Source organism: Heteronotia binoei, chromosome 3 (assembly GCF_032191835.1).
Source record: "Heteronotia binoei isolate CCM8104 ecotype False Entrance Well chromosome 3, APGP_CSIRO_Hbin_v1, whole genome shotgun sequence".
Lineage (NCBI taxonomy): Eukaryota > Metazoa > Chordata > Lepidosauria > Squamata > Gekkonidae > Heteronotia > Heteronotia binoei.
In genome coordinates, this window is record NC_083225.1 from 146,678,492 (window position 1) to 146,696,126 (window position 17,635).

The following is a 17,635-nucleotide window of genomic DNA, read 5'->3' on the forward strand; positions in this document are numbered from 1 at the left end:
GGATTAGTAGTGCATCTTTGATTATAAGCTTTGAGGCAAGTGCTGAAGGCACTCCAGGGCTAGCAGTTCTATTATCAACCCTGGTGAGTTCCAAAACTGTAGTGACAGGTAGTTAATAAGCAATAAGAACTTTAAGGAGGTAGGTAAACAGGAAACTTCAACTAAGAATGGTGGGAAGTAGCTGGGTTCCAAGGGGTAAGGCTTTAACTAGGCCTTTTGTGTTTGTTGGCAAGTTCAAACACACTGGTTGCAGGCTCATCTTCCTAGGCCTCTCCTAATAATCAAGAAACAAAGTCTGTACCTTCAACTTCTGTCTGAGACCAGGAGTCCAAGTTCTTTTTTCCAATTTATCCTGCTTCCTGCTAGTTTGAGCCAGACATGGAACTTGACTCAGGGGAAGGGATGGGATTCAGGCTATAAAACCCAACAGCCTGTTAGGTAGTCTGCCACCACTCCTTTTTACTGTTCTAGTTTTGGGAGGGAAAAAGGAGAAACCCTCTGCCCTAGCCAGAATATTAAATCTACAGCCCTGCAAGGTAGTCCTCTTGCAGTCTGCAGCCATATCCAGTTATACTGGCAGAAATATGACCAAAGGTCTTAAGGTATTGGATCCTTGGAGAGCTCTAGTAAACAATCATACAGCCTTGTGCTTAAAATAGTTAAGGCTTTTATTAAGAAAACAAATTATACTCATAATGTTAAGGCACATGAGCAAAGGAAAATAAAAACACTCAGGATACAACTAACTAAACAACACAGCAGTTGGAGAGGCAAAAGTTACCATGCAGACTTGGCTTCATAGTTCTTCAGATGGACAGCATTCTGGCATAGTGCTTTGGATCTTGAGGTTGCAGTGATAGGGCAGCATGCCCTCGGTTCTCCCACCTCCAGTACCATCAGTACAGGATATTAGTAATTATGGGTCTCAGCCCACAAAGGTACTCTGGATTACCCAACAGGGCTGCACACACATTGCCTTATCCTAATTGGATGGCACAGCAAAATACATGATCAGTAAATGATTGAGTCTGCTATAGCTTCAGACACAATCATGCTGATCATGACTACTTACAGTTTGACATTTGAGAATGCTGTAGCCAATGCTTAAAAGTTCACATAGGCCTATTGGCAATAAGCCTTATGTCATCAGGCATGAGGACTCAAGATCAGTTTACACTCACTACTTGGCTCTTAAATGGCCCTCCCCTGCTGACTTAAGCATCAGCCAGCAAGAGCTTAGGTCTTGAAGCCTGATTCAGAATTCTGGAATCAAGGAAAGCCAATCAAGAAAAGGCTTTTTCTTCACACAACTTCAATCATAGCTGATATCTGGGCTCCCACAGGCCTGCCCTCCTTCAGACATTGAGTTTCACTTTCCCCTTTTTCTCTCCTCTCCCACCTCCCCTCAGGAAAATGAAAGGACAATAGGAGGCTATTGGGAGGTGTACTCCCTCAGAAATTCCATTGCATCACACTCCTCAGCTGCCACCCCCCCCCCCAAAAAAATCAGGTGATTTATACTAAAATCTTCCCCTTTTGCAAGAATATTAAACAAAGCTCATTTGACCTTTTATCTGAACTTGATAAAAAATTTGTGCCAGACTAGATAATTTATCAGATAAGTATAGCACATTCCTAAATATATTTACTCAAGACAAAAATTCCACAGAGAACGATGTATTTTCTTCCAACTAAGCAGAGGTGCAACTTGAAGCATCCAAGAATAAATAGTACATATCCTACAAAGAATGATTCTATTCAAACACTAGGGAAAACGAAGATGTTTATAACCAGTTAATATCTTATTTTACATGGAATTCAGAATATTTCTGTAAAGCCCCCAAATCATGAGATTTTTAATGTTTCCTTTTCAAAGTTCACATGCCCATGCAACTTAAAAATGACTAATTTTCATTTTGAGTTAAGTTATACTTAAGTATTGTCTTTTAGCTGCAGAAGGAAACAACAATAAACCCAGATTTAACAAAATCAGTATTTATTTTCCACAATGTCAGTATCAAGACAGCTCTCACAATATTTACATTTATATAATTCCTTTATCAGTCTATTTGTAATTTACTTGAAAAAAACGTACTCTGAAGTTTCTTGCCCAACAACTGTTTGAAGCAGCCACAGTTAATTGTAACCACTGTAACATCTGCAGTAAAGATGAGTTATCATTTGCTTTCCACCTGTAATACAGCACAAGCAAGGAAAAAAAATCAAATGGGCATTGCTGAGGCTAGAATTTCTAAGAGACTTCAGGTATAATACCCTATGACCCTTTTTCAAACCATGAAAACTACATCTCTTGGCACAATTCTTTTCTGACTTCATCTTATAGGTCAGGGATGGCCAACGGTAGCTCTCCAAATGTTTTTTTTGCCTACAACTCCTATCAGCCCCAGCCATTGGCCATGCTGGCTGGGGCTGATAGGAGTTGTAGGCAAAAAAAATCTGGAGAGCAACTGTTGGCCACCCCTGTTATAGGTAACTTTTTAAGACAATATTCATTATGCCTTTTACCCTCTCCTAGTAGGAATAGGATGTCTCAATTTTGGCAGTCTTTGCTTACATTGTCACATTTTGATATTAAGAGTCTGGACTATTAGAGAAATTCTTTGTTGCTACCAGGCACAAATATCATTGATTTTAATAAATGTATTAAAGAACATGATTAAAACAATCCCACTTATTTCAATGCAAATAAGAAACACTGGAGATGTTTCAAATGCTTGCAAAACTTCAGATGGGGGCAGATGCTTATAATGCAACTTAATTCAGAAATTCTCAGTCCATTTTCAAGTCACGATCAGAGATCTTTAAATCAGTGCTTAATTCAAAACTGGGTCTACTATCCGCACTTCCTGAGAAACTGACTCTGTGTATATGTGTAAAAGACAAAAAACAGCCAACATTTAAAGACAGGATATATTCTTGCAATTCTGATCTTCTCAGCTGTCACTGCTTGCCAATTTTTAAGAGAACTATTGTTTTTTTCACCTTATAATTCACTTGGCCTCCCAATTCAAACTATAATTTCAATCCATTCTAATAGGAAATGATAACCAGGAATACTGGAACTGGGATTACAATCCCTGGTTGCTGGTTACTCACAAAGGTAAGGACTATTGCTGAAACTGGGAAGGAGCAAGGTAAGTAAGGCAGTGGGGACAGGCATTTGTTTGTGGCATGGGGGCTGTTGTGACCATCCTTTCTGAGCAACTGCAGAAACCCTAGGACTTCTTCAAGGGTTCAGCTGGGTCACATAAAATATTGTTTTTCAAGTTAAGTACAAGGATGGATTTGCCCATCATTTTTTAAAGTACTAAGGTGAACATTACCACATTCAAGTTCAATTAGAAATATCTGCAACTCACAACTCTGGTGAACAATATATTAAGACACATCTTCCCACCACTTCCTCTGGATTTGCTGCCTGATGGAGTTCTTTGCATACTGGCTGCTTGCCTTTTCTTGTCCAGCTGTTTTTTCAGATACCCTCATTTTCTTTTGAGTTGCAAGCTGAAGCTTTGAATAAAAGGAAGGGCTTACAAAACCTGAATGTTTTCTTCTTGGTACAAATTGAAAAGCTTTCATCCAATCCCCAGTGTCCTTCAAACTCATTAAGATTTGCATCATTTGGTCTAGAGTAAGGTTTTTAGCACCTTCTTCCCAGTGCAAGTATTCATCCAAAGGAAGCCGCGCTGTTGCCAATTTCAGCCGTTTTGCTTGGGCAAGGGAGACTCCTTTCTGTATTGACTTGTCAACTAGAGATCCAATTATATAGATTTTATCATGCTCAAACCTTTCCATTACATTAGGAGAATCAGCAGTTAAGTAGACAAGCTGATCTTGTGGGAAGACTTCAACATAACTCTGTTTTGTCATTGTCACAAACAACTTATCCCATGCTTCTCCATAGCGTCTGAGAAACAATTTATAATAAGGACCATCCACATTGAGATTACAATAATGCAAGTGAAATGGATCTACAGCTTTACGATTGATTCCTTCAGCTTCCATCATCTGTTTCACTGCATTTTCCATTTCTTTGTGTGACATATAGTTTTCATAGGTCATATCATACACCAGTGGCTGACCAAAGATCATAGACTGAGCAGCCCGCCAGTGGAATACAGTATCCTCTGACCTGGACCAAAACTTCATCAAAAATGTATTCTTTGCTTCACCATTATTATTTTCCTTAGCTTTTTGTATCTCTTCCTCTCTTATTTGCTTTTGTTTTTCACGCTTTTCTTTCTCAGCTCTCTTTGTAGCTTCCTTTTTAGCCAGGAATGTTAAATACTTCCTTTTTGAAGTCTTAGAAGGACATTCCATTAAGATTTTGAATTGTTCTTCACTTATATGTCCCGGAACAGCTTTACCCAACAGTCTCCACATCTCAATAAGTTCTCTAGTAGCTGCTAAGCTAGAGTCACCATCGTTCTCTGATATTTTCTCACCAGTTTCTTCTTGTGAAACAGACCGCACAACATGTTTCCATCCATCCAAATCTAATTTTTCAGTGCTGGATGATGAGGAATCTTTACTCAGCCAAGGAGACCAAACAAACGTTCTGCAAGTAGTTAGCTTGCAAGGCTTTATAAAAAATAATCTTTTTATCCCATCTTGTACAGCTAAAGGGAAAACAAGTCTTCTAACATTAAACAGATGCTTGTTGAAAATGTTCATTTTTGGAACTGTGGTATCCAACAATCACCTGCAATCACATATAGAAAAATAATTGCAAGTTAGCAGATGCAAGGGTCAGGAAATAATTTTCTCCAGGTTGGTTTGGTCAGGAATCCTGGAGAGTTTTTGCCATCTTCTGGGCATGTATCAGGGGTCACTGGGGATGTGGAGGGATGTAATTGTTAATTTCTTGCATTGTGCAAGAGGATGGATTAGATGACCCTGTAGATCTCCTCAACACTATGATTCTAATAGTGAAACTGCTTCTAAGCTTATCTTAAAATATTATGATATACCCCCCTGAATACAGATTGCCAGTTAAAGTACATATTCAAGCCTTGCAATACCTCAATGAAGAATGGTGAAACTGTAAGAAAGCAAGAATACTTTAGGCGGCTAAGGAGGCTGTTGTATTTATTTAATCGGCTTTCTAGCCCATACTTTCCTGCACTGCAGGCTCAGGGTGGGTTATGGGCTGTAAGAAAGCTGTGGCAATAAGCTATGATGCTTCTGTAAAGCTCTTTGTTGAGAAAGTCTCTCAAATACTTTCTGTTTGGACAATGGTGATAATACAGCTGAGACAAACCCCAACAGCCTTTATAGATCACTACAAGCTCATTACTGTGATAGTCAAGATGCTGAAATCTGTAGAAGCCACCACTTGTGCATTACACACTTAGCTATTCCGAATATAAACACACGTAAACATCACATCAATGAGTCCATCATAAATCAATCCCTGACTGAGGGTACATTTAATTGTGCCTTAAAGGAAAGGAAAGGTCCCCTGTGCAAGCACCAGTCGTTTCCGACTCTGGGATGACACTGCTTTCACAATGTTTTCACGGCAGACTTTTTACGGGGTGGTTTGCCATTGCCTTCCCCAGTCTTTTACACTTTCCCCCCAGAAATCTGGGTACTCATTTTACCGACCTCAGAAGGATGGAAGGCTGAGTCAACCTTGGGCCAGCTACCTGAATCCAGCTTCCACCGGAATTGAACTCAGGTCATGAGCAGAGAGTTCAGACCACAGTACTGCAGTATTGCTGCTTTACCACTCTGCACCATGGGGCTGCTTAAGTGCCTTAAAACAGGCAGTCATTTGTCCATTACTTAACAAAACATTGCCAAAGAAATATCATGGCCAATTATTGCCCTATCTCTAATCTGCCCTTCCTGAGCAAAATAATAGGTAAAAGTGGTTGCAGAGCAACTTCAGGCATTAATAGATAAATCATCTGCCCTAGACTCCATTCAGTCTGGTTTCATGCCTGGCTATAGGATAGAAACGGCACTGGTGGTTTTACTACATGATCTCTTGTTATTAAATAGCTATATGAAGCCCTTGTGAGAAATCATCTGTGGATTTGGCATGGGGTGCAAACAATATGCTGATGACACCCAGCTCTACATTTCTTTTTAAAAATTGTATGGTCTCTAAACCAATACCTATTATAGTTGAATAGCTAAGGGTAAACAAGCTGAAACTTAATCCAGACAAGTTGGAGGTAATGCAGATTCACACTGTAGTTATCTTGAGAATACTGTAATGCACTCTATGTGGGTGAGCCAGGTCCAGTTATTTAACTCCAGTTATATAATCCCAATTCCACTGCATTACACTGTTGTAGACTGTAGTTATTTATTACGGTCTTTTGACATTGTGTAGATGTTACATTCAAATGTTACCATCATTCAAATTATATCGTATTTTGTAATCAGCTTATTGACATGAGAAATGCACACTATAAATGAAAATAAATAAAATAAAGATTCAGATTGTAATGGGCGAGATAGTACGATACTTTAAAGATATTGATAAGGAATTTTGCAGGGAAGGGAATGAAAACCCAGCACAGAAATCTGAAGACAGACATCACAATTCTTTAGCCTATTACCATGATAAGCCTTTGCATACCTGATCGTTTTTTTAATGACCAGAGCACAGATCAGTCAGTATGGTACCGCCTTCTCCTTTGCAGGCATCAACTCACAACAGCAATGCAGCAATAATCCACTTCCAAAGCCTGAAGCAAAAATCAAGTAAATTTGGAAGACAGGTAATGTGCTTCAAGTTATACAAGATAAAACCAAAGATCAAAAAGAAATAATGTAAAGAATATTTGTATTCTCTCTTATTTACTTATTCAGGTAGAGTGCTGAAAGGTATATTAACTTTGCTTTGAAAGGTGTGATTCCATGGGGGGGGGGAATGGCATTTAAAATAGTTCTATATGGTTTCAATTATGGTTTTATTACAACAGAACATTTGGAAATATCAGATAAACACTATCATAAAAAATGGCTCTCAAAACTACACAACAGCTACCCATCATAGTTAACCCTTAACAAAAAAACCTTTTCAATTCAACTAACTCATTGTGAGAAAATGCTCTCACATCACATAATCTTCTTTATTCCCGCCTATGTGCTTTATGAAACTGCTTTGCTTCCTTACTTTTACTGAATAGTTACATGATGCATTCTTTAGTAATTTCTTTTTCTCTATAAATGGATGGAACCAAATTGGCATTACTGCAAACTTACTTTTAAAACTTAAGGACTACACTGCCATTTCTGATTTGTATGAAGATACAATTCAGAAGTAGTGAGTGCCATTCTTAAAAAAGAAAACTTTGTTCTGAATTCCATGCTGAATTATGACAGATTGTGGAACTGACTCTCTTTCACCTCAAAATTTGCATCGTGTTGAATAAATTTTTCCACCACTATATACAGTGAATCTTTCAATATGCCCTCAAAATTTTTGCTTTTTGAAAGACGGTCAACTGAATGCTGATGCTGTTGATTTTTCTTTGATGGGGAAGAGGAAATGCCAAGCTGGAATACAGAAACAGTTTCTGTGCTACAGGTAGGCTATTGCTAATCTGTTCATTGGTACGGCTGGCTTTTTCTGGTGGAAACTGTTTCCAGCTTGCTTGGAGGCTGAGTGTAGATCTTGACTCTGTATGTATCCTGGTATAAACTTTTAAAACTCTCAACTGCTTTAGAGCATCAAGTTTTTAAAAGATTTTTTGTCCATGGCAATCATTCCCTGAGTTGAACACAAATGAAGCTGTCGTATACTGAATCAAACCATCAGTCCATCAATGTCAATATTGTCTACTCAGACTGACAGCAGCCCTCTAAGGTCTCAAGAAGACATAAGTTTGGGTCCAGTGGCATCTTTAAGACGAACAAAGTTTTATTCAAGGTATAAGCTTTCATGTGCAACAGCACTTCTTCAGATACAAATAAAGGTGTCACTGGACTCATACTCTGTTCTGCTGCTTCAGACCAACCCAGCTACCCACCTGAATCTATCAAGCAATGGTGTTTCCCCATGACAAACTGCCTGGGGCTTTTTAAAGGAGATGCTAGGAACTGAACCTGGGACCTTCTGCATACAAACAGGAAGCTCTTCCACAGCAGCACCCTGATTTCTTCTAGCCATCAAAAGGCTTCTATTTGGACTCCTCATGCCCTCTGCTGTTATTTAGACTTGGAACTCTTTCCTTCTGTGCCTCTCTTTCTTCCTACCAATCCTCCCTCTGCCTTTTGCCCTCAGGTTCCATTCCTAATCAAAACAAAGCCCAAGCAGATATCAACTTTACCTTTATCTTTACCTTCATCCCTTTGCTCCCCACCCCTCCATCTTCTGACATGGCTGAAATCTAGATTGGTATTGCTTCTGTGAAGCTCTATGATCAAAGATGATCACATGCAAAAAAAAAATACAATATATTTAGGATAAAGTAGCAGGGAACCTTTTTTGGGGGGGGCTGACTTATGGTAGCCCTGTGGGGTTTTCAGGGAAAGAGACGTTTGGAGGTGATTTGCCATTGCCTGCCTCTACATGACAACCCTTGGTTGTCTCCTGTCCATGTGCAGACTGGGGCCAATCCTGCTTGGATTCTGAGATCTGGTGAGATGGGCTGTCCAGGTCAGGGTGCTGCTAACATTATTTCGCTCCTATTATTTCTATAATTTCTACTTTGGCACTTAGAGGTTTCAAATGGATGACCGATGAGGAATCATCAGATAGTTTCCCCCCTCTCCATTTCTCTGTGCACCTGAAGATCTCATAATTGAAAGGAAATCCTCCTGAATTGGTGTTTGCTTTAGAGTAAACACACAGAAAATCAGGTTTTGGTGTTATTTGGTCTTCATTGTAGAACTGAAGGGCAGACGTGGGTGGAAGGAGGAAGTTTCCAACCCTGTGCTGTTAAACAGTGCTCCTGTTTTGGGTTTGCAGGCAATTTTGGGTACTTTTTATCCTGGGTTCAAGACTGGCTTCATTGCTTTCAGTGACAGTTGAAGGGATTGGTAGTTGTGACATCTGCCTGCTTGTCATCGTCCCCTTTTTGCCATTAGAAAAGTCAGAGTAAAGCACACTGAAAAGCCTTCCTCTGACTTGGATAGCCCAGGCTAGCCCAATATTATCAGATCTCAGAGGCTGGGCTGATTCAACCTTGGCTAGCGTTTGGATGGAAGACCTCTGTGGAATACCAGGGTCATGGTGGGAAGGAAGGCAGGCAGTGGCAGGGTTGCCTTGGGGACCCTGCAGAGTTGACAAGGGCCAGCTGTGACTTGACAGCATTTTCTACCACCACCAGTTAGACTTCTCCCATTGTAGGCCTTGTGACTTCTCTAGTTAGAATTCACCTACAGTATTGTGTTCAGTTTTTGGCACCACAATTTAAAAAGGATACAGACAACCTGGAATGTGTCCAAAGGAGGACAATGAAGATGGTGAGGGGTCTGGAGACTAAGTCCCATGAGGAAAGGTTGGAGGAGCTTGGTATGTTTAGATTGGAGAGCACACAACTGAGAGGTGATCTGATAACCATTTTCAAGTACTGAAACGACTGTCATATAGAGGATGGTGTGGAATTGTTTTCTGTTGCCCCAAAGGTCAGATGAGAACCAAAGGATTAAAATTAAATCAGAAAAGTTTTCAGCTAAACATTAGGAAGAACTTCCTGACAGAGCAGTTTCTCAGCAGAACAGGGTTCCTTGGGAGGTGCTGGGCTCTCCTTCTTTGAAGGTTTTCAAATAGAGGCTAGATGGTCATCCAACAGCAATGCTGATTCTGTGAACTTGGGGAGATCATGAGGAGGGCAGGAAGAGTTGCATCAGGGCTTAGTTCTTGTGGCTCTTTCTTATACACCCAGGGAAATGCGGATCACCACTTTGGGATCAGTCAGCAATTTTTCTCCAGGCCAGTTTTACCAGGGATCCTGGAAGCTTTTTGCTATCTTCTGGGCATGGAGCAGGGGAATGTGTGTGTGGGGTGTGGTGGTGGAGGTATTTGTGAATTTCCTGAATTGTGGAGGACTAGATGACCCTAGATGTCCCTTCCACCTCTAGGATTATCTGTCTCTAGTGTTAATTTTTTTTTTTTACAAATCTAACTACCCATTTATAAAGAAAAAACAAGTAACTAAAAAGTGCTGTATATGATTATTCAACATGTAAGGATATAGAATGGCCTTCTGAAAGAATAAAAGTCAGGAAGCACTCTCATATAGTGAAATAAATAAAAATCAACGGGACAAGATAGTAACATGGATGTTTTGTATGCTGAGAAACAGTCTGACAATTGTTAAGAATTCTCAATTAGGCTATATAACTGGTAGCTTTATTTATTTAAACATATTTTTGCCTGTTGTCATGTTATTTGCCACGATGATCCTTTGGATAAAATCAGCATAAACATGTTTTACTGCAAATGTACAGTCTTTGTGGCCAGTATTTCCCCCTTCCCCTCACTTTTTTCACTTGAAAACATTAAGATTGTTAATTTACATTAGATGCTGTTGTGTATTTTAAAAGGGGAGAGGGGAAAAACAAATGGGGTTTCTGCTCCTCAACAATAGCAGAAGACTGTGAAGGCAGATGAACAGGTCCTGCTTGCCTAGTTCTATAACTCATGCAGTCTAGTGCTATAATCCAAATACCTTGTAGTGATTAATACTGAAGTTTAAGTCTACACGAGCAGAAAGCTGCTCATCTGTCTCTGAATCTGACTGATACAATACATGAGAGGAGTATTTTTACCATCCTTTCCCATACCATAAGAGACCAGGGGAGAGGAGATTATTGCAACTTTTCTTTCAAGGCTAATAAATTCTGCTCCTAGTGACTGAAGTTGTAAAGGTGTAAGAGTTCTTAAAAGCTTGCAGCATCCTAAACTAGGAATGAATGAGTGCAGAGAATTAGTGACAAGAGATTAATACCTTTGTGGGCAATAATGTCTCATTCCAGAATACATTAAATGTTGTTAGAAAGTCTATCAAATTCTCCCTCCCATACTTTCTTAAAATTTTTGTTTGATGCTCAGCCACTTACAACATTACATGGCTCCTTAAAGAAACAAGCATACTAGTTCTGGTTAGGACATGAGGAAGTGGGGGGGTAGGCTTTAACAAAATGCATTCTAATGGCAGGGGACCATATTCTTTGTATGGCCCCATTTCCTGCTCCACTGGAATACCTGCTGCGACTATCAAGTTGGTCATTAAAATGGGATTTATCAAAAAACATCCATCTTCTTCTCACCTTGACACAGAGAGAACTCTAGCCTTCTGTGTTGTACCTCTGAGGATGCCAGTCACAGCTGCTGGCGAAACGTCAGGTTCTAGAATGCTAAGACCATGGCCATACAGCCCAGAAAATCTGCAACTATCAAAAAAACAGTTCCGCTTAAGAAGTCAAAGCAATAACTTTTCCTAGATCCAGGTCAATGGCCTAATGGGGTGTTCTGCTGTACGCCAAGCAGCTGATGAAATAGACTCTGCACTACAAGGATAGGGGAGTCCTATCTTGCACCAGAACGTTTCTCAACCTACCTTTTCAAAATTCGAATCCTGTCTTCTTTCTCCCACCCCTACCGTAACACTCACCTGAAGTAACTAAAGCAACGCGCCTCCGCGCTACACTTGCCCGGTCCGTCCCTAAACATCTTCCCACCGGAAACAGGAGCAGCGCTCTCACCGGATATTACAACTCGGCGCGATGACTGCATCACCTGGCAAATTCCGCCTGGTTCGGAATAACGTCGAGGGCAGTAGCGTTGTCGTTCACTAGCATGATAGGAGCGCTACTAAGCCAATCACTAGGTCCTAAAACGACCCTACCAAGCGGGTCTTGAGGGAAGCTTTTGTGATCATTCCCTTCCTGCGGGCTTCAGGGACTTGTGCGCATGCGTCGCGGTTGTGGCTTCGAGCGCCATGCTGGAAAGGTAGATGGTGTTTTCAGGCCGAATCGTCATGAGTTTTTTGTTGCCTAAACTAAACAGGAAAAAGGAAGTGGACGAGGCGATCAAGAGCGTAGCCGAGAAAGTCCTGGTGCTTCGCTTTGGCAGAGATGACGACCTTGTCTGCTTGCAACTGGATAATATTGTGAGTAGGTGTTTGCTTCTGTAGATCAAGCAGTGCAATATTTTACATGTTATTCGTATTTATTTGTCGTGGTGTCCAGGATTAAACACTTCCCGAGAATAATTTTCTTTAACAGTTGAAATAAAAATATTAAAACGTAACGTGGAGGTCTTAATTTCTCCACTCCTTAGGAGTTTCTATGTACCCTCCCTCTGTGGTCGTTTATGGCTCCTTATATATTCTTCGTCCGTAATTGCCTTTCAAGGAAGAGTTATCGTGAACTGAATTCCAAATTGCTATGGTGTTAGTTAAAGGATCACTGCTACTTTTAGAGTATTTGTACTGATGTAAGCAAGCTGGGGAAGGTGATGGTGGAAACTGCTGTCAAGTCACAGCTGACCCCATAGAGTTTTCAAAAGAGATGTGCAGATGTGGTTTGCTATTGTCTGCCTCAGTGTCATGGCCCTGGCATAACTTGGAGGTCTCCCATTCAAATACTAGCTAAGGCTGCTCCTGTTTAGTTTCTAAGATCAGGCTAGCCTGGCCTACCCAAATTAAGGGATACAAACTTTTAAATACAGTGGTAAGTATATGCACACTTAAGACCTCAGTGGGATATACTTAAGAGTCAATAGATAGAAGATTGCACATTCCTAGTTCTAGTGTTGGCCAAAAATATCTATGGGGGATAGGATCATAAGCATTGGAAGGGACCTCCAGGGTCATTTAGTCCAACCCCCTGCACAATTGCAGGAACTTCACTAATACCTCCCTCACACACATCCCCAGTGACCCCTGCTCCATGCCCAAAACTCCTTGTTAGCATATGCCAGAAAAAAATGGTAAAAACTGCAACCCTATGCATTTGTTTGAGAGCTATTCAATTCAGATCAGAGGTACACAGTACTACATAAACATGCTTAGGCTTCTACTGAAAGGGTGCTATGTGTGGCAAATGGGGCATTATGCTAGTACAGCTGCCATAGTATGAGCAGAGGCTTGTGTCACATAAGTGTAATAAGCCAAACAATTACCATCTCAGCCTTATTTATTTATTCATCTGGCATTTTAGGCCACCCTTCTCTGCAAGCAGGGCTCAGTAGTTTGACAATGCAAAGCAACATCACCATTAGCCTTATATAGTCAGATCACAGGTCATATTTTCCTGCCCCTCCCATTTCATAAGGTACAGTTGTATTGCACTTTCAGGTTTAATTCAACAGTGAATTAAAAACTGCTGTAGTGATTTAAGACTCCACTTCTTATCCTGCCATATAAGACCTAATAGCATCTTTCCCTCTTATTTTTTTCAGCTTGCAAAAACAGCTCATAGCTTGAGTAAAATGGCTACAGTTTACTTGGTAGATGTATGCAAGGTGCCAGTATACACCCAGTACTTTGACATTAGTTATATTCCATCAACAGTTTTCTTTTTCAATGGGCAGCATATGAAAGTGGATTATGGGTAAGTTGCTTTGTATGCTTTTATCTCAACTATTGATAGCTCTGCTTTATATCAAATAAGCTTTTATGATGCCTACAAGCTGTAACAATACAAAGAAGGGATGTTTGTGGTAACTGAGTTTCTGGCCGGTTGCATCCCTCCTATGCTTCTGCTATTCCTGCGGAAGATTTAACGTCTACTCCCAGATAACACAGCCAAGTTTGGAAAGAACATCAAAGTCAAGTATGGTAAGGACCAGAGCAAAGAAAGGTACTAAAAACCCTCCCTATAGACCTCATAGAAAGGGTAAAACTGACTTAGAAGAATCTGAAAATTCTGACTTGGAGACATCTTTGTTGGCAGCGGGAAATGGTGGCAGAAGTAACCCATCCCTGAGCAAACAGACTGAGATACTGCATGTCCTAATGAAATTAAGGACGATATAAGGTTTCTTAGTGGAGAGGTTGGACTATTAAAAAAAGACCTTGGACTTATCAAACAGTCAGTCGAACCAATTAACAAGAAATTGGATGAACTCACTGCAGTGTTGAGAACAACTGATAAGAAAGCTGAAGCTGCATATCGGACAGCAAAAAAGACAGCAGAGGATTTGAAAGACTTTAAGGATTTTGAGTCCTGGGCCAAAAATAAGATCATACTTCAGAAGTTAAAACTGAGAGAAAGAAAGGCCAAGCTTCGTGGAATATCTGTAAATTTTGGAGAGACAGAAAACCTTACTACAGCTTTAAATAGATGGCTGAGTCAGATTCTTCTCACAGAAGGAGAAGCAGAGACTTCCCAAGAATTTCCAAAAAGGCTCCTGACAACGTTTCCCCAGACACTGTTGTTGAATTTAAAAAACTACAGATGAAGAACAATCTTTTTAAAATCGCCAAGGAAAAACAGGGACTGTGCCTTGAAGACACGATAGTTTTTTTTTTTATTTCCTGATATCCCAGCTGAAGTAATGAATGCAAGAAACAACGAAAATTTTACTTGATAAAGGAATTCAGTATAGGTGGTTACTGCTAGGCCATCTAGTGGTCAATATGGAAAATCAAAGTTTTACTGCATATAATGAGGCATCTGGCAAGGAACTAATTGACAGTGTAATTAAACAAAAGTCTGAAAGAGTTTGAATTGGGAAATTATGTTTTCTTGAGGGCAATTAATAGACTATGTATATATTTAGAAGTTACCCAAAGATATGGTAAATGGGAATGGAAAATGGAAATTGAATTGTTAAAGCCAATGGATTAGCAAGAAGGTGGTGGGTGTGCCCCCCCCCAAGACCTCCAACTGTAGAGATTTTTCTGCAGCACTCAGTTTTGGGGGTAACCCTGCCCTGCTTTCTTTTGCAGGCACGAGAGAATATATTAAAGTTTTAAAAATTAAGTGTGTAAAGATGTTAAGTACGTGAAAGAAGTGAAGAAGTTTTGGAACAAAAAGAAAGAATACAATTAGGATTAGAACAAGAATAAGGAAAAGTGGTACGGGGATCGGGTGAGATCAGGTAAAGAAAGGAAATAAGATAAAGAGGAAGAAGTTTATTTATTTGTTGTTAGTATTCAGTTTGATTTGTAGAAGACAATAAGCAAAAATAAAAATGTATTTATATTAGATGTATAATCATGTTGATATATGTACACAATAAAATATTAATTAAAAAAACAATACAAAGAAGAATAGTGTTCAAATTGGGAGAGGCATGATTTATTATAAAGCTAATATTTGTCTCTATTCAAAATAGTTGAGTCTTTAACTTGACTAAATAAAAATAATTCTGGAAGAGCAGCTATATGCATTTGGAGCAGCAAAAAAAGGTAACAAATGAAGGGGTTAGAGTACTTCCTTACAAAGTTTTAAAAATTAAGTGTGTAAAGATGTAAGTACGTGAAACGCATTTGTATTTTCTTTGATTTAGGAGAGGGAAAACTGGGAGGCATGATATTTATGAAATTATGCACAGAGTAAAGACATTTTTCTTCCCTTCATGTAATACTAGAGCTTGAGGTAACCCACTTAAATTGATTGGGAAGCAGATTCAGGACTGACAAAAGAGAATGCTTCACATAACACAACATTCATATTGCATTTACTGCCATTAATTATGATCACTGGCATTAAAAAGGGGTTAAAATCTAGGATGTTAGATCTACCAATGGAGGAGGAGGAAAAAGAAGAGTTGGATTTATACCCTGCCCTTCACTTAGAGACTCAGAGCAGCTTACAATCATCTTCCCTTCCTCTCCCCACAACAGACACCCTGTGAGGTAGGTGGGATTGAGAGAGCTCTTTTATAACTGCTCTGAGAGAACTGTAACTGACTAGGATCACCCAGCTGGTTGCATATGGAGGAGTGGAGAATCAAACCTGGTTTTCCAGATTACAGTCTTCCACTCTTAAACCACTTCCTACACCAAATTGGCTCTGATAGCAAAAATGACCCTCTAAATTCAGAAGTAATATGTTTGTGGATAACAATTGTGTTATGTGCTTCCTAGAAGCATGTGGCTGGACACTATCTTAGGAGTATACCAATACCTTAAAAGGCTGAGAAATTACTGATTGAGCTGGTGGACTGGAATGGCTAAGAGCAGGGGTGTCAAACATGTGGCCCAGGGACTGAATCAGGCCCCCGCAGGGCTCCTTATCAGATCCCCTGTCTTCTGCTTCCTTCTCTCTCTCTCTCTTGCACCCTTTTGCGTAACAGCTTGCTTTGCCAGGCTTGCCTAATCTAACAGGAACTACAGAGCAAAACCTCTATTTTCTCCATTGGCTAAGGCTTCTTCCTTGGGGAGGAAGGAGAGGAGGGAGAGCTTGCTTGTATGAAAATAATACTGACTAAACTTACAGAGCTGTTACATAGAGATTACAACAAAATTATGTGTTTGAAGTACTTTGAAGAGCAAAATATAAAGCATTAATCATACTTCAAATAATAAGCATTTCAGAATGTAAACTTCGCTCATTAATAATCTGTCACTTGCCTTTCTTTCCTGTATAGTTCTCCTGATCATACTAAATTCATTGGAAGTTTCAAAACAAAACAAGACTTCATAGATCTGATTGAAGTGATTTACCGTGGAGCAATGCGTGGAAAACTCATTGTCCGAAGTCCAATTGATCCTAAGAATATTCCAAAATATGACCTCCTCTACCAGGACATTTAATGCCTATACGGAGATGAACGAAACTTGGAACCTCAGAAGACTGCATAGCCCAAGCCTTCTAATTTGCAACATTCAAGATCAGAAGAATTTAGATTTCTTATCCTCAGAATCATATTGGTCACTACTCGAAGTTGGATATTTTGTCAAGAGTTTACACAGATAGCTCTTTGCACTAAGGCTACAAGATTTACTCCTAGTCTGCTAAAGTAAACCTATTATAACATAGTTCTAAATAAATACTTCCAGGCTACTTCTACATAGTAATCTCATTCTTAAATGTTGCTAATTCTTTAAAATTAAATTAGTCTTATTAACTGGTATGAATTTCTTAGTAATCAAATGAGCATCACTATGAACAAAACTAATCTTCAAAAATGTGACAAATACTGGTTTTGCTTACATTAAAATGGATAGTAGGTTCTCTGCTAAAGAAAGATAGTGATAGCAGCTCATTCTTTATGGACTTTTGATTGGCTTCTTACAGACTTTTTTGAGCAGGAATGCAGTTCTGACTGGCTTGGCATCAGGGGGTGAGGTCTAATGTGCAAATGATTTCCCGCTGGGCTTTAAAAAAAAAACCCTGTGTAAAACAATGGTGATGTCAGGGGGTGTGGCCTAACATACAACCCCTCTACATGGGGCTGCCCCTGTACCAAACCCGGAAACTGCAGCTAGTGCAAAATGCAGCAGCCAGGCTGCTACTGGGACTGCCTCGGTGGGAACATGTGCAGTCTGGGCTGCGGGAATTGCACTGGCTGCCAATTGTTTACCGGGTTCGTTACAAGGTGCTGGTCATTACCTTTAAAGCCCTATATGGTTGAGGACCTGCCTACCTTAGGGACCGCCTCTCTCCATATGTTCCCCAGAGAGCGCTGCGATCAAGTTCAAAAAATCATCTTGAAATCCCTGAGCCAAAAGAAACTAAATTAAAAGCCACCAGA

General features: G+C 39.9%; 2 protein-coding genes across 3 annotated transcripts; one reads left to right on the forward strand and one right to left on the reverse strand.

The window, feature by feature from the left end:
- Positions 1–1,979: 1,979 nt before the first annotated feature.
- Positions 1,980–11,996, reverse strand: TRMT10C (tRNA methyltransferase 10C, mitochondrial RNase P subunit). 2 transcript variants are annotated; one of them, XM_060234564.1, is made up of 3 exons: positions 11,601–11,996; positions 6,614–6,722; positions 1,980–4,723 (listed from the first exon to the last, which is right to left on the reverse strand). In XM_060234564.1, the coding sequence occupies exon 3, from the start codon at positions 4,693–4,695 to the stop codon at positions 3,400–3,402; it is 1,296 nt and encodes a 431-aa protein (XP_060090547.1). In that variant the 5' UTR covers positions 4,696–4,723; positions 6,614–6,722; positions 11,601–11,996; the 3' UTR covers positions 1,980–3,399. The 2 variants fall into 2 exon arrangements, with proteins under 2 accessions (XP_060090547.1, XP_060090548.1); XM_060234565.1 differs by having other exon boundaries at positions 11,547–11,665.
- On the forward strand, positions 11,943–16,944 carry TXNL4B (thioredoxin like 4B). Its single transcript, XM_060234568.1, has 3 exons — positions 11,943–12,098; positions 13,391–13,542; positions 16,529–16,944. The coding sequence occupies exons 1-3, from the start codon at positions 11,943–11,945 to the stop codon at positions 16,692–16,694; spliced, it is 474 nt and encodes a 157-aa protein (XP_060090551.1). The 3' UTR covers positions 16,695–16,944.
- The last annotated feature ends 691 nt before the right edge of the window (positions 16,945–17,635 follow it).